Source organism: Herpailurus yagouaroundi, unplaced genomic scaffold (genome assembly GCF_014898765.1).
Source record: "Herpailurus yagouaroundi ecotype Mexico unplaced genomic scaffold, PumYag 189, whole genome shotgun sequence".
Classification (NCBI taxonomy): Eukaryota; Metazoa; Chordata; class Mammalia; order Carnivora; family Felidae; genus Herpailurus; species Herpailurus yagouaroundi.
In genome coordinates, this window is record NW_024412420.1 from 15688269 (window position 1) to 15710097 (window position 21829).

At 49.1% G+C, this 21829-nt stretch overlaps 1 protein-coding gene across 1 annotated transcript; it reads left to right on the forward strand.

Annotated features, from left to right (window-relative positions):
- The first annotated feature begins 4227 nt into the window (after positions 1-4227).
- Positions 4228-6958, forward strand: EIF1 (eukaryotic translation initiation factor 1). The gene is made up of 4 exons (XM_040497535.1): positions 4228-4411; positions 5095-5258; positions 5398-5499; positions 6086-6958. Exons 1-4 carry the CDS (start codon positions 4381-4383, stop codon positions 6128-6130), a joined length of 342 nt encoding a protein of 113 aa, XP_040353469.1. The 5' UTR covers positions 4228-4380; the 3' UTR covers positions 6131-6958.
- Positions 6959-21829: the final 14871 nt, after the last annotated feature.

Here is a 21829-nt window from a genome sequence, read left to right on the forward strand (position 1 = left end):
ATCATTACTCCCAAAGCTCCCAGAGCTGGGGCCACCTCCACAGTGGACTGTGAACTCTTACAGGCCCTCCTTGGAAATGCTCCCAACCTGGAAACCCAGAGCTTCAGACTTCAGTCCTGGCAAAAATTACCCGCTCCTCTTAGGGGGATAAAATGGAAACCCTAAGAGGGGAGCAGGACCACCCAGGAAACCGGTCCTAATCAAGAACCGGGTCACCTGCTTCCCTGACCACCTGCCCCAGGCCTGATCCCTGAACTGCATCCTGTCCAGGGCAAAGCAGTGTGTGTTTGCGGTGACAACTGTCTACGGTGCACTGAGGTCAGGCCTGGCACGGGGCACCAGGTCCCTGCACAAGAAGCTGGGGGATGTGGCTCACGTAGGGCTACCCTCCCTGCCCTGAGCCAGGAGGCCAGACCTAGAAGCTTTCCTGGGAGCCCAGAGTCAGACCTCTCAAAAGGATTTTTTCTCGAGGCGCCTGGGTGGCTCAGTTTGTGTTAAACATTCTACTCTTGATTTCAGCTCAGGCCATGATCTCACGGTTTGTGAGACTGAGCTCTGCGCTTACAGCATGGAGCCTGCTTGAGATTCTCCCTCTGCCCCTCCCTCTCTCTCTCTCTCTCTCTCTCTCTCAAAATAAATAAATAAACCTTAAAAAAAAAAAAAAAGAAAGAAAGAAAGAAAAAAAGATTTTTTTCTCAATCCTCCACCCCAGAACTAGTAGAGTAACAGAGGTTACAGCCCGGAGCTAGGGAGCAGCCATTCCAAATAACTGAGCACCTACAATGTATGTCCACGTGTCCATTTGACCAGCGTCAGGCTCCCACTGCATGCCAGGACTACACTGTAGAGGAGATAGGCATGCACCCTGCTCTTTGAGCTCACAGCCTGGCGGGGAGACAAAAAAAGGAAGGGGCAGAGCCAGGTTCATGGGCACGTAGCCTGCACAGTCACACGGGGCCCCAAGCTTGGAAGCGCTGTGTGTTTGGTTTTGCTGTCACCATCTTGACATTCTTAACCATTTTTGAGCAAAGGGCCTCACATTTTTGATTTTGTACTGGGCCCAGCAAATCATGTAGCCAGTCCAAGGAACAGGCAAGCCAAGATGCCGTGATACATGCCCAAATAGAGGAAGTGGGGGCACAAAAAGGGCTCCAAATACAGTCTTCTCAAAAGAACGGATAAGATAACCCCAGCTGAATCCGGACGGATGAGCGGGACACATCACACAAAGAAGGGGGAAGAATGTACCTAGCAAAGGGAGAGCCTTTAGGGGCACCTGGCTGGCTCAGTCAAAGCATAGGACTCTTGGTTTTGGCTCAGGTCACGATCTCGCTGTTCGTGAGATTGAGCCCTGCATCAGGCTCTGTGCTGACAGTGCAGAGCCTGCTTGGGATATTCATTCTCTCTCTCTCTCTCTCTCTCTCTCTCTCCCTCTCTCCCCCTTTCTGCCCCTGCCCCTCTCAAAAATAAATAAACATTTTTTTTCAAAGGAGAGCCATTGTACAAACACCCTGAGATGAGAAAGTTCAGGGTGCTTCATAGAAGTGGTGAATGCGGGGGAGCAGAAGGGCCAGAGCATTCTGAAGAGCAACAAAATGGAGGGGTGCCTCCTACTGGACATCAAGACTTTTGGTAAAGCGCCTCTGATTAAGGGAGAGTGGCTTTGGGAAAAACAGACCAGTGCAACAGAACAGAGACCCCCAAAACGAACCCACACACAAATGGAAACATGGTTATGACAGAGAAGGCGTGAATCAGTGGGGAAATGATACATTATTCAATAAATGTTGCAAGAACGATTGGCTAGCCATATAGGTTTAAAAAAAAAAAATTAGACCTCTGTTTTGCACCACACACAGAAATAAATTCCAGGGGGCTTAAACACCTAAATGTTAAAAGTAAAAAAAAAAAAAAAATTAATATTTATTTTTGAGAGAGAGAGAGACAGAGTGTGAATGGGGAAGGGGCAAAGGAGGACAGAGGATCTGAAGCAGGTCTGAGCTGACCGCAACGAGTCCGAAGCTGGAGTCGAAACCACAAACTGTGAGGTCATGACCCGAAGTCAGACCCTCAACCAACGGAGCCACCCAGGCGCTCCAAAAAGTAAAGCTTCAAAACTTTCAAAACAAACAATCAACAACAACCAAAAAAAGAGTATCTTTATAAACTGCAAAGCAGAGAAAGGATTTCTTTAAAATAGTGCAGAAAGGATCTTTTCCTAAAAGGAAAGATAAGCCACACTGCTAATTTAAAAATTTTGTAGAACATAAGAGACTCTTAAAAACTGAGAACTGAGGGTTGATGGGGGTGGGAGGGAGGGGAGGGTGGGCGATGGGTATTGAGGAGGGCACCTGTTGGGATGAGCACTGGGTGTTGTATGGAAACCAATTTGACAGTAAATTTCATATTGAAAAAAATAAAAATTTTGTATAACAAAATGTGTGCATACTCGGATTTATTCACTCTCTCCTCAAACCCCCTCAAACCCCCCTCCTCAAACCCCAGGCTGTCAAGCACAGCCTGGTCTAGAAGGGTAGAGCTTCCCAGGTGGAGGGCAGGAAGGGATGGACAGGAGACTGAGACTGAGACGTCTAGCCATGCGTCTAGCCATGGTTCCCAACTTCCTGTATCAAGGAAGTCAAATTATTAACCAAAATTTTACTTAGTAAAGACGCCATCAAAACAAACTATCAAATGCACCTAGCTTTTCCTTCCTCGGGGTTTCCCATCTGGCAGGCTCTCACCTTGCCCCACAATGGGCTCTTTACCACCCCTAAGTATCAGCTGGGTCTCACATTGCCCTGCTTGTTCTTGGCATCTATCACAATCCGTCAGGTTTGTCTATGATCTCTCTCCCACTAGATTCCACGTGGCCAGTGACCCTGACTGTCAAGGGGTCTAAACAGGCAGCCCATGGGGCCAAGACACACTTTTTTTGTTTGACTTGTCTACTGTTTTCCCAAACTTCAACTTATTGGCAATATTTAAAAATCAAGAGATTTTAGGGGCGCCTCGGTGGCTCAGTCAGTTGAGCATCCCACCCTTGACTTCAGCCCAGGTCATGATCTCATGGGTTCGTGAGTTCTGAGCCCTGCATCAGGCTTTGCGCTGACAGCACGGAGCCTCCTTGGGATTCTCTGTCTCTCCCTCTCTGCCCCTCCCCCACTCAAGTTTTTTCTCTCTCACCCAAAAATAAATAAACATTTTTTTAAAAATCAAGAGATTTTCTATAAATATCAGAGGGTCCAAGTTGTCTTGAAAAAGATCCAGCACAATGGGCTGGAGGTGAGTAGCTGTTACAGCCTCTAGTTCTCACCCAGACCCCCTCCACACCCCATTACATCACACTTGGCTGTCTGCACTCCTTTATCTTACCTGAATGGCCCCTGGAGGTCTTTGGAATCTAAATCCACTCTATTCTCCCTTGCAACAGAGCAGTTCAATTTATATACTAAAAAGCAAGAATGGTTGACTGTTTTGAAGAAAATATTTTGACTACTCTCTGGGAAGGCTCTCCCCCACACAATTTGGAGGGCACACAGGACCCCTTAAGGTGCCTAAATTCTTCTTTGCCCCCAGAACCAGAGTTACTCTCCCTTGAATCCACGCTAATGAGGTGGGCATTCTTTCCGTAGATTATATAAATGACATACTTAAAGCAGATTAATCCAGTTTTAGATTAGACTCATCTAAACAATACGTGATTTAGTTAAGGTTTGGATTATATTATTTGTTGATTAAATACAAGTGCTGCCCTAAAGAAAGAGTTCGTGGGTAACTGGGTGGGCATGATAGTGGGAATGTGTCGCGTTTGGGAGGTTCAGCATCTAAATCCCATTTAAAGGGTGCCAATCTACCGCACGAAAAATCTTCTCCAAGCAGGCAGGGCTGCAACAGGGTCAAGAAGGTGGAACGTGCCAGAGAACAGAGGACTCAGGCTCTCCCGAAACCTCTGCCACTTTTCTGCGCAGCCCTGACACCTTCCTCCCGCACTGCGCAGGCGCCTAGACGGACCAACCTTTCCCTTCCCCTTCTACCACTCCCGGAATCGAGAGGACGCCCTCCCGCAGCAGAGCTCCTGCGCAAGCGCCGTCTCGCGTCCCCGCCCCCGGACCAATCGGAAACGGCGGCGCCAGGGGGCTGGGGCCACGACGTCGTGGGTGGGGCCAGGACGTGAGGGCAGCGCGCTGGCGTCACAGGGGCGGCTATATAAGTGAATACAGGCACCGCCCCTCCGCCCCAGTCACTGAGCCGCCGCCGAGGACTCAGCAGCCTCCCCCTTGAGCCCCCTCGCTTCCCGACGCTCCGTCCCCCCTGCCCGCCTTCTCCCGCCGCCGCCTTCCGCAGGCCGTTTCCACCGAGGAAAAGGAATCGTATCGTATGTCCGCTATCCAGAACCTCCACTCTTTCGGTAAGCCGCGGAAAAGTCCCGTGGGGAGAAAGGCCTGCGTGGGGTGGCGAAGTGCTCCGGGCTTTCGTAAATTTGGGAGGAGGGAAGATATTCGCGCTCGCAGGAAGCGGGGCCCGGCCGGGGCCCTGGGGTCGGTTCTTAAGTGCGACCGGAAGGAGCGGGCAGGGAGGCAACCCTTGGGCAGTCCCAGTGTCTATCGGGTGGCGCATTTACTAATGGCTCCCGGGCCGCCTTGGGCCCCACCCGCCCCCTCCCGCCACCCCTGCGTCACGTCCGTTACGTCACCGCCGTTGTCACGGACCCGGGAGTGAGAGGCGGTGCCAGGCCTAAGTGACAAACGCTCCCGCCAATGGGGCGGGAAGCTTGGCCCCGCCTTGGAGCTTTGGTTCCGGCCGGTTGCATCAGCCGGGTGGGGCACTGCCTGCCGTCCCAGGCTCCCCCGGCACGTGATCGGCTTCCGAGGGCGGGCCTGGGGCAAGAGGCCCAGGCTTTCCCCCGGCGCTGGGGAAGCCAGCCGTCCCGGACTGACCCGTTCCGGGGACGGCCAACAAGGACTTGTCTGACCTGATCTCAGCCCTGGCGATTTCAGTAGTTGTTTTCTGGGCGCGCAAAAGATCCATTGGGAGGGTGACAATGGCACCTGAGCCCCAACAGCTCTAACCGAGTTTGATCTTTCTTCCCAGACCCCTTTGCTGATGCAAGTAAGGGTGATGATCTGCTTCCTGCTGGCACTGAGGATTATATCCATATAAGAATTCAACAGAGAAACGGCAGGAAGACCCTTACTACTGTCCAAGGGATCGCTGATGATTACGATAAAAAGAAACTAGTGAAGGCGTTTAAGAAGGTAGGTATTCGGTGAGATGGTAAGAATATCACATTTAACTTGGCTCAGGAGGGGGTGCTCACTTTTATTCTCAGGAGGAATTGTTGGTGCCCTCGGGCTGCACTTCGTCTAATTTGTTTTGCTTCATTCATGCTTGCAGAAATTTGCCTGCAATGGTACTGTAATTGAGCATCCAGAATATGGAGAAGTAATTCAGCTACAGGGTGACCAGCGCAAGAACATATGCCAGTTCCTTGTAGAGGTGAGTTCCATCACTTGGTGATGATCCATTTGTGCCTCTACCCTGTCTACATGTCCGATCCTTCCTACTCTATACTCAGTCTCCTGAGGACATAGAAGTTGGTATTGTAAGACTAAGCAAAACAGTTGAGTTTTGAGGTAGATAAGTATTCCCAAAAACAGAAGGGACTTGTCTGCCTTATTTAATTCGTATATGGATGTACTTTTTTTGTTTGTTAAGTAATCTCTACAGCTAGCGTGGGCCAGAACTTAAAACCCCCAGATCAAGAGTCGCATGCTCTACTTGACTGAGCCAGCCTGGTGACCACTTCAAAGATGTATGTTTAAATGGCACACAGATACTAGAATACACACGATGTCTGGTTGGCAGTTCCTAAGTGCTAAAATCCTCTTTTATCATTGGTTCTTTCCTGAGTACCCTGAGTTAAGAACCATTGTGCTCCTAGTGGTTGAAGTGTGTGCCTTGGCTCTTGGACTTCTCTTGCCCAGTGTAGGAGCAAGAAGACAGAGTTGTTGGCATCAGACCCCGCCCCCCCCCCCCCCCCGTGTTGATCACCTATTATAACTTTGTCTTTTTTTCTTTGCAGATTGGACTGGCTAAGGACGACCAGCTGAAGGTTCATGGGTTTTAAGTGCTTTTGGCTCACTGAAGCTTAAGTGAGGATTTCTTTGCAATGAGTAGAATTTCCCTTCTGTCCCTTGTCACAAGTTTAAAAACCTCACAGCTTGTACAATGTAACCATTTGGGGTCTGCTTTTAACTTGGACTAGTGTAACTCCTTCATGCAATAAACTGAAAAGAGCCATGCTGTCTAGTCTTGAAGTCCCTCATTTAAACAGAGGTCAAGCAGTAGGCGCCTGGCAGTGTCCGGCCTGAAACCAAGCAGTAACGTCATGTTTCGGTCAAGCCCAGAGCCCCAAGATCACAGCCGGCTATGTCTGGCCAGAAGCTCCTCGGCTCTCCCTCTTCAGAGTTCCCTGCCCTAAGAGAATGTCACCACCTGAGCAGCCCGCGGTGGAGCTGAGAGGACAGGATGGGGTAAGCCGGCCACAGCAGCGGTGCTGCCACAGGGAGTCTTGGTAGTCAAAGAAAGATCCCTGGTGTCTCCAACCTGACCGGGCGGGCGGAGCTTAGAGCGGCCACCTTCCCTCTAGCAAGGTGTGATAGGACGTCTGACTTGCCACCAAAGTCTTTTTGACCAGACATATCCTAGCTAATTGATGTCCGAACACCAGAATGTGAGGCCAACCTTCTGTCCGAGTTAAACTTCTGACAAGGGAACAAACTTCAAACCGATGTATGAGTCCTGTAGCTGGCTGTAGAGCTTGCACCTTACTAGCAGCAGCTGCCCAATGCCATGTGAAGTAACAGACTGGTTTTTTGGTTTATTTTTTCCTTCAGTTTTAATGTTATGTAATGTATTTAAGCCCTTATTTAAATAAAACTTGTTTTCAGAAACACCTGATTTGCAGATTGTATTTTATGTGTAGTCAGTCTTGTACGTGGGAAGGAACCACAGAAAGGGGCAGTGGAGGGTAGTCTACGCCTGCAGGCCAACGGGGACCTCAACCTCTTGGCCAAGAAAACCTTCAGTGAGCTTGTCCCTTGCATGTCGCCAGAGCTGCAGTGTCCTTAGAGTCCTGAAAGGAGGGACTGCAGGGTGGACGGGTTCACTGGTGGTCGTGGGGCCATCCCGGTTCAACGGCCATGGAGGAACTCCCCTTGTGAACTGATAGAGCAGTTTGGTCGGAAACCCTTGAGTCCCCTCAGTGACAGGATCTTGCCTTTCTAAAGGTGGTAACAAGGGACAAACGTGGTGTGGGATTTAATGTGATCCTCAGACCCCTGGGAGGGACACAGAAGTGCTTTTTCCAGGGGATACGTTTATAGGGTTAACAGTTACGGGACTATAAAGCAGTTTAAGAAAAAGGTCAGGCCATCCCTTACAGAAGAACAATGAATGTGATTCATTCTATTAAAATTCTGTCAGTATGTGGATCATGAACTGGTACCAACTGCAGATTGTAAAATACAGGCTTCAAACTACTGAGTAGTCATGAAGAATCCACTTTTCCTATTGCTAGCCTCTTGTAGATACTGGTCAGCCTTGTGAATAAGTCTGTATAGAGGCCAGCCTAGAACAAGGTGAAGTGTGGGGGGGAGGCTGGTGAAAGGCTGAGCCAGTGGCAGCTGCCCTGAAACTAGGATTTTAATCTGGGAGGTAGAGGGTTATAACAAGGTCTTACAAAACTCATGTGTTCAGCAAACAAGATTTGAGTGATACTTTTGCTTTTTAAGGTTTATTTTTGACAGAGAAACCGACTGCCAGCAGGGGAGGGGCAGAGAGGGGGAGACAATCCAAAATAGATTCCAGGCTCTGAGCTGTCAGTGCAGACGTGGGGGGTGTCAAACTCACCAAGGGGTAGATCATGATCTGAGCCGAAGTCGGACCCTACTGACTGAGCCACCCAGACACCCCTTGAATGATAGTTTTAAATCAGTAAGATTTCATTACAAAGCAAAGGGCTATTCAGAAGCTTCTAGCAGCAACCCAGGAGGCCAACCCACAGAAGACCACAGTCAGGAAATAAGATAAAACAGTAAGAATCCTGCTATAGGTTGATATGCAGGTCCTGTGCTAGGCTGTTGAGATGTCTTGCCTTTTAAGGACTTCCAGCATTCTACAATGAGATTATTGAGAGTTAAGCCAGCAACATCAGTAATCCACCATCTGTAATCAAAATGGTTATCCGTGAACATGACAGGAGGTTTGAGAACACTCTTAATTCAGTATCTCAGGCCGGAGATAAAAGTATAGTTGTGTCCGTTGGATGGTTGGGGGAAATTTGCAAGGCTAAAAAGTGGTAGGGTTTCCTCCAGAACCCAAGCTCTCCGTCCTTGCCCTCCCCACCCGGTAACCTGTACATTTCCAATTTAAAGAATTCGTTTTGGGGCGCCTGGGTGGCGCAGTCGGTTAAGCGTCCGACTTCAGCCAGGTCACGATCTCACGGTCCGTGAGTTCGAGCCCCGCATCGGGCTCTGGGCTGATGGCTCAGAGCCTGGAGCCTGTTTCCGATTCTGTGTCTCCCTCTCTCTCTGCCCCTCCCCCATTCATGCTCTGTCTCTCTCTGTCCCAAAAATAAATAAATGTTGAAAAAAAAAAATTTTTTTTTAAAAAGAATTCGTTTTACCAAGATCCGTATATGCAGTGTCGAGTGTGGGGATCGCAGGGCACACAACAGTAATCAGGAAGACACCCTGTGCTCTGGAAGCCGGTGGCCTGACAGGAGTGGAAAACCAGCACACGGCCTTGACGCGAGGCAGAAAGGAGCCAATGCCACCCCTGGCTTGGCCAAAGAGTCACAGGTTTGGGGGACTGGCAAATCTTCCCCACCCCGTCCACACCCGCGGGGGCCAGGGAAGTCTTCATAAAGGAGGTGCCATCTGAAGCAGCGTGTTAACAGAGGAGTCAGGATCCAGAGGTGGGAGCACCCAGAGTATATGAGGGCCCGAAGGTAGGAGCGCTTGGCTGCAACAAAGGCCTTGTATAGAGCAGGAATAACAAACAGTACTGTCTCTATGCCAGGCCTGTGCTGAGAGCTGGTATACACTGACCTGTTCGCTTAACAGGAGGGACTCAGCCCTATGGTAGAACGTTCTGAGAAGTGGGACAGCTGAGCCAGCAAGCAGGTGATGAGATGGAGCAGAGGGGAGGGAGGGCTGGAAGGCTGGGGTGAGGTCAGAGTGGGCTGAGCCACAAGCTAAAACATTCAGAGGTCAGCCTGCAAGAAGTCACGGTGAAGAGCAGATCTCGATGAGAAGCGTCTCCCAGCTCTGTGCTCTCGGTTCCTCTCCCCCCCACCGCGCCCCCACCCCCAGTCTCCTCTCTGCCTCCTCACTCTGTCCTCCCCTTCCCTCTCCTGTTTCCTCCCTTCTCACCTCACTCTCCTGGCCCCAACCAAGGCCCACCCTCTGCCACAGGGACAAGCCGACACAAACCCAATGTTCCTTAAAATTGTGTTAGCCAGACGAAATGAATACTGGTCAGCTAAAGCTGCACAGGAATCCACAAAAACTACTTTAAAGCCTATTCAAAGCTCACCCATAAATAGGACAAAGAAACATGGTCTATTTGGGAACTGAACATTCTACCAACTAGCTCTGCAATTGACCTGCTTCCTTATTTACCAGCCTGGGTGCTGCCCCCTTGTGGCATGAGTGTCAAAATACAGTTTACTGTTCACCCGGCTTGTAAACGAAGCGCGCTCCCTAACTTTTCAGCAGATACACACTGTTTCAGAATTAGCAAATCGTGTGAGGCTCTGGCCATTTCTTCTCTTGGACTCCCTTAAATGCTCCTAGTTTAAATATTTATAAAACGTACTGTTCTTGGGAAGCTTGTTAAAAAATCAGATTCTCCGGGTGTCTGGGCGGCTCAGTGGGTTAAGCGTCTGACTTCAGCCCAGATCATGATCTCAAGGCGCATGGATTCAAGCTTTGCATCCGGCTCTGTGCTGACAGCTCAGAGCCTGGAGCCTGCTTCAGCTTCTGTGTCACCTTCTCTCTCTGCCCCCTCCCCCAATTGTATTCTCTTTCTCTTTCTCTCTCTCTTAAATAAATAAACTTTAAAAAAAAAATTCTAGGGGCGTCTGAGTGGCTCAGTTGGTTAAGTTTCTGACTCTTGATCTCAGCTCGGGTCTTGATCTGAGGGTCGTGAGTTAAAAAAAAAAAAAAATCAGATTAGAGGCCCCACCCAGGATAGCTAAGCTTTGCTGGGTGTCAGCTGAACAATCCACCTGCTTTTCAAGGGCCTACAAAAATGTCTGGGAACTGAAAGAAATTCATCATTTCCCAAATTTGACCCCCCAAACTGCAAAACTCAGAATGCATAAGTGTTTAACACTACAAAAGATAACACTGGCTGTAACTGTAATATAATTCCTATATAACTATATGAAATTGTAATAAACATTTCTAGAAAAGGAACATTATTTGTAACAAAACTTAGATTTGTAAAGTTTACCAACATCTTTCCAAAAATACTACAGAAAACGTCTATTTGGCCTGTGGGTGTACTTTATTCACTTGGTATGAAGCACAACAGAACCTCTGAGGTCAGAATGTCTGGCCCATAAACTCCAGGAAATGACCCTGCCTGTAGAGCCACAGACTCTGATCCAGAGATTCTGATGTGGGGCCCAGGAACCTGTCTTTTTAACATCAGCCAATTCAAATGGGAGGACCAACATCAGCCAATTCAAATGGGGGAAATACTGATGTGGCTAATGGGGAGCTATTGAGGAAACATGAGCAGGAGAGAAGCATTACCAGAACTAAGTTTCAGGGAAAGAAATCAGGAGTACTGTATTTAAGGGGCACCTGGCGGGGCGCCTGGGTGGCTCCGTTGGTTGAGCGGCCGACTTCGGCTCAGGTCATGATCTCGCGGTCCGTGAGTTCAAGCCCCGAGTTGGGCTCTGTGCTGACAGCTCGGAGCCTGGAGCCTGTTTCAGATTCTGTGTCTCCCTCTCTCTGACCCTCCCCTGTTCATGCTCTGTCTCTCCCTGTCTCAAAAATAAAATTTTAAAAAAATTAAAAAATAATAATAATAATAAGGGGCACCTGGCTGGCTCAGCCGGTGGAGCGCACAACTCTTGATCTCAGGATTATGATCCAGACTCACGTTAGATGCAAAGATTTCTTAAAAATAAAATCTTTAGCGGCATGTGGGTGGCTTAGTCAGTTAAGTGTCCAACTCTGGATTTCAGCTCAGTGTGATCTCACAGTTCATGAATTTGAACCCTGCGTTGGGCTCTGCACTGACAGTGTGGAGCCTGCTTGGGATTCATTCTCTCTCTCTCTCTCTCTCTCTCTCTCTCTCTCTCTCCTCTCTCAAAATAAAGTTAAAAAAAATTTTTTTAATCTTAAAAAAAAAAAGAGTATTTAAGATGGTTTGAAAAGGGGGTGGCCAAGAGTCAGAACTTGGTTACCAGCATCTGAGAAACCAACCCCTGACATTTTGGCATTTTCACGTATGTGAAAATGTGGGCATTTCTTGCAAGACTGCCCAGAGCTTTTATCAGATTCTTTTTTTTTAAACAAGATTTTTTTATAATTTTTATTTTTAAGAGAGAGAGAGCACGAGCACAAGCCAGGAAGGGGCAAAGGGAGGGTGGGGACACAGAAGATCCAAAGCAGGCTTTGCACTGACAGCAGCAAGCCCGATATGGGGCTTGAACTCACGAACCGTGAGATCATGACCCGAGCTGAAGATGGAGGCTCAACCGACTAAGTCACCCGGTCAGCCCTGCTTTTATCAGATTCTTAAAAGAGCCTGTTACCCAAAACCCCTAAGAATCACTGGCCTGTGGTTTCCTCCCCAGGCTTACAAAGCCCCAGGGACTAACAAAGTTTATCCAGGCACGGCAGTGCAAGCAGCAACATGCCTTTTCCAATATCGACTTTGAAAATTAATAACTATTTAAAAATATTTCTAAACAACTCCCAAATCGAGCGAGGGCCGGGCAAAAGGCACACACGCAGCAGCCGGACTCCACAGCCAGCCGGACTCCACAGCCTCGGATGCCCCAGTGTGACTCACTCGCTCCCGAGCCGCTGTCGCCAGCCGTCACCCGGCCTCGGCGGTCTGGGTGGTTGCACAGTTTAAATTGTCTTTAATCTTGGTCCTTGATGGTCAATTTGTACCCGGGATGGACACCTAGTTAAAAACAGGAAGCACAGGGAACGCAGAGGTTGAACATGTTAACGTGGAGCGTGAAACACGACAGTCTTTTGTGTGGGTCACGTCACTGGCTCTCCATTTCTGTGGAACAACAGGAAACAAGCATGAGGACAAAGTCAATGCAGAGAGATGTGACCGAGCTAGGTCCCACGGTCCACCTTGGAGACAGAACTGCAGACTCTCGCTACTCAGTATCCCTGTGAGCTCGTTAGGATTTTAAGCCTGATCCCAGACCTCCCAAACCCATCTTCATTTTTTTTTTTATTTTTTCATTCTTTATTTTTGAGAGAGCAAGCGAGCAAGCGCAAGTGGGGGAGGGGCAGAGAGAGAGGGAGACACAGAATCCGAAACAGGCTCCAGGCTCCGAGCTGTCAGCACAGAGCCCGATGCGGGGCTTGAACCCACAAGCCGTGAGATCACGACCTGAGCTGAAGTCAGACACTTAACTGACTGAGCCACCCAGGCGCCCCTCCATTATGGTTTTAGATGTGCATTTAAAACCCACAAAAATAGTCCAAGTATGGAAAGCAACAGGTATGAGCTGAATATGGACTGAGTTCATTGCACTAGCTAAGAGGTGCAGAAACCTGGCTGTCACATCAGCTGGGGAGTTCTTCAGTGGTACCAAGCCTGGGCTTAGCCCCCAAAGCCTCAGGCCAGAACTAGGGGGTGGCCCATGAGTGATGATTATCTAGCCATTCATGCCCATGGAACCCCATCAGACCTGCAGTTCCCATCCATCTGACTAAGAGGACTCCAGAATGTCAAAAACAATGCTGAAGAAGAAAATATGGTGTTGGCTAGATCTAATTGGACTTTTCCTTCATTGGAGCCAAAGACAGCCTGCATCTCTCATGTGGGATTTGCAATGTGCTTGTATGTGAGTAGCCTGAAACTCTTCTATCACCCCCTGGGAAAAATAATACAAAAGCTATAACAAATGTAAGGGGACCCCAATGAACATTAGATTTTTTTTAAGTACATAATGAAATCTAAATCTACATTTTAATATACATTTGTTCTCAGAACAAAATGTGATGCAGTATCACTTTTTAATTGGTCTAAAGTCATGCTTTTTCTTCCAATTAAATCTAAACAGTGTTTTGTCACATTTTTATGGGGAAAGTCAAAATTTGTCTATGATTACCACAAATTATATTTTAAATTGAACTTTAAAGAGAACCAATCATAACTGACCAACCTCAAATTACCTTTTAATTAAAATGCTGGGCATATGCCAGGCATTGGAAAGAAAAAGATTGCAAGTTTCCAGGTTGGTCCTCTAGATCATTGATATGACAGGGAAAAGGATTTTGAGTCCAAAAACGTCAAGACTCACTGAGCGAGAACTCAGCTGCTTTGCTGCTGGACGCAGGACAGAAGACATTCATGTGGACGGCTTCCTGGAGAGCTTGCCTGGGCTTTTGACAATCCCCAGTGGGTCCATGTAACTGGGGGCATCACGTAACTCAGCACCATTAATATTTGGGCCCCGAGAATTATTTCTTGGGGAAGAGGGACTGACCTGTGTATCAAAGGGTGTTTAGCAGAATCTCAGACCTCCACACCCAGGCATGCTGGATGACCAAAATTATCTCCAGATTATTGCCAAATGCCCCTGGCGGGGGCAAAACCACATACCCCTTTTGAGAACCACTGGTTAGTTCACCCTTTCCCTCCTGTTCTGAATTTCTGTTCTGTTCTGAACAGACCTGTTCTGCCAAACAGAAATGCAAAGGAAGGAGAGCAAATCATCACATCACAGAAGATAACCCTGCTAATTTTAAACTTCTCATAGAATGAACCATTCGTTCATTCATTCATCCATTCATTCATTCAGTAAACATTTATTCAGCACACCGTGCGTGCCCGGCACCCTTTGAGCCACTGGGGATACAGCACTGAACAAAGATCCCTGCCCATATGGAAGTTACGTTCCAGAAGGGGGGGATGGACTGGGTTTGGGATCTCCTCATCCCCTACAATTGTTTCCTTGCAACATTTGGCACTGCGTGCCAGCCCTCTTTGTTTCTCGGATGAGGTCTCCCACTAGCCACCCTGTGACCTCTCCGCCTGCTCGAACCTTTCATCCCTCCATGCTCCAAATGTAGGAGTTCCAAAGGGACTCAGACAGTCTGGGCTTTCCTTGCCTCTCCCTTCTGGTCTCACCCTAGGTCATGACTGATTACGGCCTTCAGGGTTCATGCTCCTAACACTCTGTTTCCAGCTTCAACTTCTCGTTCAAGTCCAGAGCCCCACTGCCAACTCTTTGTTGTGTTCATTCATTCGTTCACTCACTCATTCATTCACATTCATGGAGTACTCACTCGGTACAGGTGTCCACAAGGGGTGTGGGTTCAGCAACCAACAAGGCAAAGCACACCTTCTTTCTCACGGAGTCTATACTCCAGCTGGGGAGTCAGGTGCTAAACCAACCACTGCACAAACACCTAGATTATTTCAGCCATGCTTAGGCAAGGGGTCACATTCAGCCTGTGACAGGGAGAGGCACTCTTTCTCTGCTTTTTTTTTTTTTTTTTTAACATTTATTTATTTTTGAGAGAGAGACAGAGCATGAGTGGGGAAGGGGCAGAGAGAGAGGGAGACACAGAATCCGAAGCAGCTCCAGGCTCTGAGCTGTCAGCACAGAGCCCGATGCGGGGCTGGAACCCACGAACCGTGAGATCGTGACCTGAGCTGAAGTCCGACGCTTAACCAAATGAGCCACCCAGGCGCCCCCTTTTTCTCCGCTCTTTTGCTCCACAGTACTTATCACCACCTGGACGAGTCTATAATTTAGCTTTGCTTGATTTTGACCATCTTCTCCCATCTCTTAGAATTCCCATGGCTGTAATATGCTAGTATTTTGTGGGTTTGGTTTCCTTTTTGTGTGCTATTTGAGAGAGCAGCTTTAAATTTTACACGGTCTATGGGGAAGTTCTTCTTAAGGTGATCTCCCAGCTACCAGCTCTCTGAGTAGTTTGTCACAAACCTCTTTTTCATGTCCTAGTCTTTCCCTGGGAGAAGAGAAATGAGGAGTGAATGCAAATGAGGCTTTTCCTTTTGGGGTGATGAAAATATTCTGGAACTAGATAAAGGTCATGGTTGTGCAATGTTGTGGATACGCTATAAGCCACTGGCTGGTGTACTTTAAAAGAGTGAATGGTGGGCACCTGGGTGGCTCAGTCAGTTGAGTGTCCGGCTTCAGCTCAGGTCATGATCTCACAGTTAGTGAGTTAGAGCCCCGCATTGAGCTCTGTGCTGACAGCTTGGAGCCTGGAGCCTGCTTCCGATTCTGTGCCCCTGCTCTCTCTGCCCCTCCCCTGCTCGCTCTCTCTCTCTCTCTCTCTCTCTCTCAAAAATAAACATTTAAAAAAAAAGAGTGAATGGTGTGATATGTTCACTATATCTCAATTAATAGATCTTGTAGGGGTGCCTTGCTGGCTCAGTCAAATATCTGACTCTTGATTTCAGCTCGGATTATGATCTCATGACCATGAGATCTCATGGTCATGAGATCAAGCCCCGAGTCAGGCTCCACACTGGGCTTCGAACCTGCTTAAGAGTCTCTCTCTGCCCCTTTCCCACTCATTCTTTTCTCTCTCTCTCTCAATCTCTCTCTAAAAAAAAAAAAAAAAAAAAAAGGATAGATAGATCCTATATATGTGGGGTTTTTTTTTTCAAGAGGTGCAGGGAGCACAGAGAGAGGGACAGAGGATCCCAAGCAGGCTCCACGCTGACAGCAGTGAGCCCAATACGGGGACTGAACCCACAAACTGTGAGATCACAGCCTGAGCTGAAGATGGATGCTTAACCGACGGAGCCACCCAGGTGCCCCCCTATATACGTGTTTTAAATTGTGTCGTGTCAAAGCTGGATGGATGGACAAATTACGAGCAGGGGTTTTGCCCTTACCAAATGGAAGTACCACTTTGGGTTTGGTGACTAGAAATCTCCTTACCCTCTGCCAGGGAGAGTTTGGGATTTGGCTGGTTTATAAAAGCAGGAGAACCTCGGTAAAGCCTAAAGAAGCACACTGCCCCTTCTCCCTTCCCTGAAACAATTTTTCACAATAACCAAGTAAGATTACAGGTAAAATCAGACACCAGAACCTCCCTCATTTCCTTGGCCCTGAGGCCACAACTCCCACCAACCCCACTCATTGGCTCAATAGATCACAGAGGTCAGGGAAGAGAAGGTTCACTGTCAAGGAAGCAGGAAAGCAGCAAGAGAAGGCTTTTTTTTTTTTTTTTTTTCACCAATGCTTACAGAATCCAACTGTCCAGGTTCAAGCCTCAGCTGTGCATTTGATGGGCTGTGTCCCGGGCTAATCACTGGGTTGAGTCTGGGATCTGACTTTACCCTACTCACAAGCTAATAAGCTATCCTATTAGCTTTTCACCAAAGGCAGAAGACACAAGACTCCTGGGTCAGAGACAAATAACTGTGTTACTCACAACCCAGCTGACCACATAATTTGCATCAATTACCCTTGCTCCCCAAGTTCCTTGGTGGTAACACAGCAGAGATGCTGCACGGACAGTAGTTGTGAGGCAGCCGAGGACACTGAGCCTGGAAATCTACTGCGTTTGTAGGAAGTAGTAAGCAAGTCTGCTCTACGTCCCAGAGGGAGACATTACCTCCTCTCTCAAAGTTTCTCACTGCAAACACAAACCCAAGAAATGGCCTGAGTAAAGAGTGGTCACGACCTTGGCATGTTCAGCAAGAACATTCAGGGAGGCTCAAGCCATGGCGAACTGCTTCATTGCTTCGCCCAATTTCTCTGTGCCTCAGTTTCCTCGGCTAAAACTGGGGGCAATAGTATTACCCTCCTTGTGGGGTCGTGGTGAGGACTCCAAGACATAATGCCCTATAAAGTGCTTAGCATGGAGAAAGAAGGGCTCCCTAAATTGTAATCACCATCATTAGGGGAAGAGGGAGGAGAAAACATGTTATAAACATGAGAAAGCTTGCATTTAAGAGGGCTTCAAGGTCCGGAGGAAACAGAAGGCTTCCCCACTTACTTGTCCCCCAAACTGTCCACGGCACCTTAAGCTCATATCACACCGTCTCTCCCCAAGAGAAAAGGAACAAAGACCCTCTTGATCAACATTGTGTTCCCAGGGTCAACACAGCACCTGGCACGAAGTGGGCACTGAAGGAATGAATGAATGAATGAATGAAAAGTGAAAGCAGAGGAGTGCCTGGGTGGTTCGGTTGGCTGAGCGTCCAACTTCGGCTCGGGTCATGATCTCACAGTTCATGAGTTCAAGCCCTGCGCCGGGCTCTGTGCTGACAGCTCGGAGCCTGGAGCCTGCTTCGGATTCTGTGTCTCCCTCTCTCTCTGCCCCTTCCCCACTCATGCTCTGTCTCTCAAAAATGAATAAATGTTAAAAAAAAAAAAAGGGGGGGGGAGAAAAAAAGAAATGTGAAGGCATTAAGCGTCTGAGCTGGCAGGAGGGTCCCGGATGAAGGGCCACCGTGGGGGCACTGAACTTGACAGGGCTGCATACCCTCCAGTGACGGAGGAGGGCTCGGACAGCTGTGGTCACGCAGGGAGAAGGAAGCTGAGGTCAGATGGCCTTGGGAGGGAAGGTAACGTGACTCACAAGGTTGCCAGGCAACCACCCAGCTGCAGAATATTAATTTGCCATTGAATCAACTGGGCACTTTGAGGAACTATCTAGTTTTCAGGGATGGGGAGACAGGAGCTGAAGAAGGGGTCAAGGCTTAAGGATGGGGACAAGCCTGGCAGGTTCTGAAGCACGACAGGGGCAGCGACCCAGGTGCATCGCCCATAAATGAAGTAAAAAACCGTGGGGGCCAGGCTGGGGAGGGAGGAAAGTGAGACCAGAGGGGGAAGGTGGGCTGTGAGAAGGAAGGCAGTCGGACTGACGGTTACAGCAAAGTCAGATTGAGCAGGAGCTGGGCTTCTGGAGAGAGGGTAGGCCAGAGGCTGTGGACCAGGAGAGGCAGCAGCACAGCCCAGAGAAGACCGGCCAGGCTCACAGCTCCATCCCCTCACCCGTCAGGTGTCAGGCGTGAGCAGGCAGCTTCCCCTGGCCAACCCCTAACCCTAAAATGCACCTGAGGGCACCTGGATGGCTCCGGTGGTTGAGCTTCTGACTCTTGATTTCTGCTCAGGTCATGATCCCAGGGTCACGGAATCAAGGCCCGTGTTGGGCTCTGCGCTGAGCATGGAGGCTGGTTAAGATTCTCTCTCTCGGGGCACCTGGGTGGCTCGGTCAGTTAAGCGGGTGTCTGACTTCGGCTCAGGTCATGATCTAGCAGTCCGTGAGTTCAAGCCCCACGTCAGGCTCTGTGCTGACAGCTCGCAGCCTGAAACCTGCTTTGTATTCTCTGTCTCTCTCTCGGTCCCACCACCCCCGCCCCAACCCCTCTCATGCTCTCTTTCTCTCTCTGTATCAATTAAATCAAGACATTTTAAAAAATTAAAAAAGGAAAAGATTCTCTCTCCCTCTGCCCCTCTCCTTCACTCATGCTCTCTCTCTAAAATAAAAAATAAGTAAAATAAAATGCACCTGAGTAAAGATTCTTCTCACATTGGTGCTTTTAGGATTTGTTTCCCATCTTAAATCCACTGATAGTGCTAAACAAAATACTCTCTAACATTTTATTATAAAAATGTTCAAATACTCAGAAAAGTTTAATTTTAACGTGAAGACTCATATGCCCACCACCTAGATTCCATAATTTATATTTTATTATTATCGATCTCATATCTATTCATCTTTTTTTATGCATTGCAAACTAAATGTACAGTAATACACTTTGACCTAAATACTTCATTAACTAGACTTCAACTTTGTTACAGTTTTTTTTTAATAAAATTTATGTACAATGGAGTGCACAGTTCTAAATGTGCCCTGCAAACAGGGTTCTGGGCTTGATTTTGATTGTTAAGGGAGATAATAGGCCCTGTCAGCACCTCATTCAACAGTGGAGGTTGTTACGGTTAAGATATGGGAGGCAAAACAGTCCCCAGAGGGGGGTAGCCAGGATGTGACCCAGGGCTGTGGGAAGCAGAAGGTGGATGGACCTGAGGAGCCAGGGTGAGGCCAACCTGGAAGAGGCAGCGTTAACCTGTGAGGGGAGACTCTAGGGACTATTACAGGGAAGAGTGGAGAGAAAAATAATCAAGGAAAAGGGGGTAGAATATTCTGGAACTCAGCAAGATGTAACAGCACAGATAAGTTGCAGGTAAGGCTGTGGTGATGAAAATACCAGTAATAAAGGTGCCTGAGTGGCTCAGTCAGTTTCTGACTCTTGATTTCTGCTCAGGTCATGATCTCACAGTTTGTGAGTTCAAGCCCCACATCCGGCTTTGCACTCACAGTGCAGAGCCTGCTTGGGATTCTCTCTCTCCTCTCTCTCTCTCTCTCTCTCTCTCTGCCCCTCCCCTGCTCCCATGCACCCTCTCTCAAAATAAATAAATAAAAACTTTAAAATATATACCAATAATAATAGCAGACCCTTACGTAGAACTTAACCATGCATCAGAGACCAAGTGGAGGCTACAGGTGTCTCATTTATCCCTCACCTTGACCCTCCCAGAAAGGTATGGGGAACATCCTAAATCCATGACTTGCCTTGGATCACAGCTGGGAAGTGGTGAAGCTGGGATTCAACCCAGGGTCGCAAAGCCTCCTTGTCCTGACCTTCCACAATACACAAACACTAGTCCCGCACACGGACACCAGCCGCAGCCTGGGTCTCACTGCGGCTTCTGATTCGAGAAGACTTCTCATTGGTGCCCCGGGCACAGGGGTGGGCTTAGAGCTCCACAGGCGATCCCAATGTGAGGTGTAGGTTGAGAGCCACCGCTCCAAAGACACAGGTGGGCATCAGTTGGGAAGGAGAGGGGGGCCAGAGAGGAGGCCAAAGCTGGAGTATGGGGGTGCCCTCTGCTCTCCCCTCGAGGCAGCTGGGCAGTCACCTGGCCCCTGAGCTCCTCCCGGGGCCCCCTCTCCAGCTCAGCCTGGTCCTGCTACCTTCCTACCCTGGGACAGCAGCCAGACGTCATGAAGCCACTTGTTCCTCCCCAGCCCCCCACTCCAGGAGGGACCACGCATGCCCAGGCTGCCTCCGGGGGTCACTGTCTCAACACCTTCACCCCTCCGAGGCCCCATTGCCTGGAACAGGGTGACTGAGGCATCCTCAGCCTCTCCCTCGCCCACCATCAATAACCAATGAGGAACCCCGGGGCCTGGTGGCTTCTGACAGCGGTTTGCAGCTGCCCGGTACTATTTCCCAGGACCAGCTCTGGCAGGGAGGGGAGTGGGGTCAGGCATGTAGAGTTGCCCCGGGGAGTCTCCCGCCCCAGGGATAGTCCTCCCCGCTGTCTGTCGTTATTAATTCTATTTTGTGTGCGCCCCCGCCCTGAAATCTAAATGCCAGGAAGCCATGACCGAGCCGATCACATCCACCTGTTACCCCTGGGGCCTCATCCTGGCTCTGGCTTATGGCAGGTGCTCACCACCTGGAAGGGAAGTGGAACAGAAGAATGGCCCAATACTTTAACAAACGTCCCCCTTCATCGTATTTGAAAAATCACATGCAAATTCACACTGGGCCAGTTCTTACTTCATGATTTCAAAAGAAAACTTCGTGGTACTGGAACCCCTAGCATTGGGGGGGCTGTTGCAGCCCCAGTAAATTACCACAAACTGTAGAAGCTTAGGACGACGTCAATTCATTCTCTGACGGTTCAGTAGGTCAGAAGCCCCAGGTACAGCAGGGCGCCCCGGGCGGAAATGAAGGCGTCACCAGGGCTGCGCTCTGTTCTGAAGGCTCTGGGTTTGAGCCCGTTTCCAAGCTCTTCCAGATTGTTGGCTGAATTCAGTCCTTTGCGGTCCTAGGACCTCGGCTGGGGGCCTCTCTCAGCTCCTTAAGGCCACCTGCGCTTCTCGGCCTGTTGCCCTCCCCCTCCCATCTCCAAATCGGCGAGGGCGGGTAGAATCCTCCTCGGTCCTCAAATCTCTGATTCATTCTTCAGCCGCATCACTTCTGCCTTTAGGCAAAGGACATTCGAGCCAGAGGACATTTTTTTATGTTTATCTATTTTGAAAGAGAGAGTGTGTGAGCAGGGGAGGGGCAGAGGGACAGAGAATCCCAAGCAGGCTCCACGCGCTCAACTCAAGGAGCCCGACCCAAGGTTGGATCTCACAACCGTAAGATCATGACCTGAGCTGAAATCAAGAGTGGGATGGACACTCAACCGACTGAGCCACCCAGGTGCCCCCAGCCAAAGAACATTTTAAGGGCTTATCTGATTAAATTGGGCGCACTCAGGGGCGCCTGGGTGGCTCAGTTGGTTGGGCATCTGACTCCGGCTCAGGTCACGATCTTGTGGTTTGAGCCCCGTGTCGGGCTCTGTGCTGACAGCTCAGAGCCTGGAGCGTGCTTCAGTTCTATCTCCCTCTCTCTCTGCCCCTCCCCTACTCACACTCTGTCTCTGTCTCAAAAAAAGTAAACATTTAAAAAAATAAATTAGGGGCGCCTGGGTGGCGCAGTCGGTTAAGCGTCCGACTTCAGCCAGGTCACGATCTCACAGTCTGTGAGTTCGAGCCCC

Coding starts and splice junctions, on each gene's coding strand:
- EIF1 (XM_040497535.1), top strand. CDS start 4,381: ATGTCCGCTATCCAGAACCTCCACTCTTTCG. Junction 4,412..5,094: donor CCAGAACCTCCACTCTTTCG/GTAAGCCGCGGA, acceptor CTTTCTTCCCAG/ACCCCTTTGCTGATGCAAGT. Junction 5,500..6,085: donor TATGCCAGTTCCTTGTAGAG/GTGAGTTCCATC, acceptor TTTTCTTTGCAG/ATTGGACTGGCTAAGGACGA.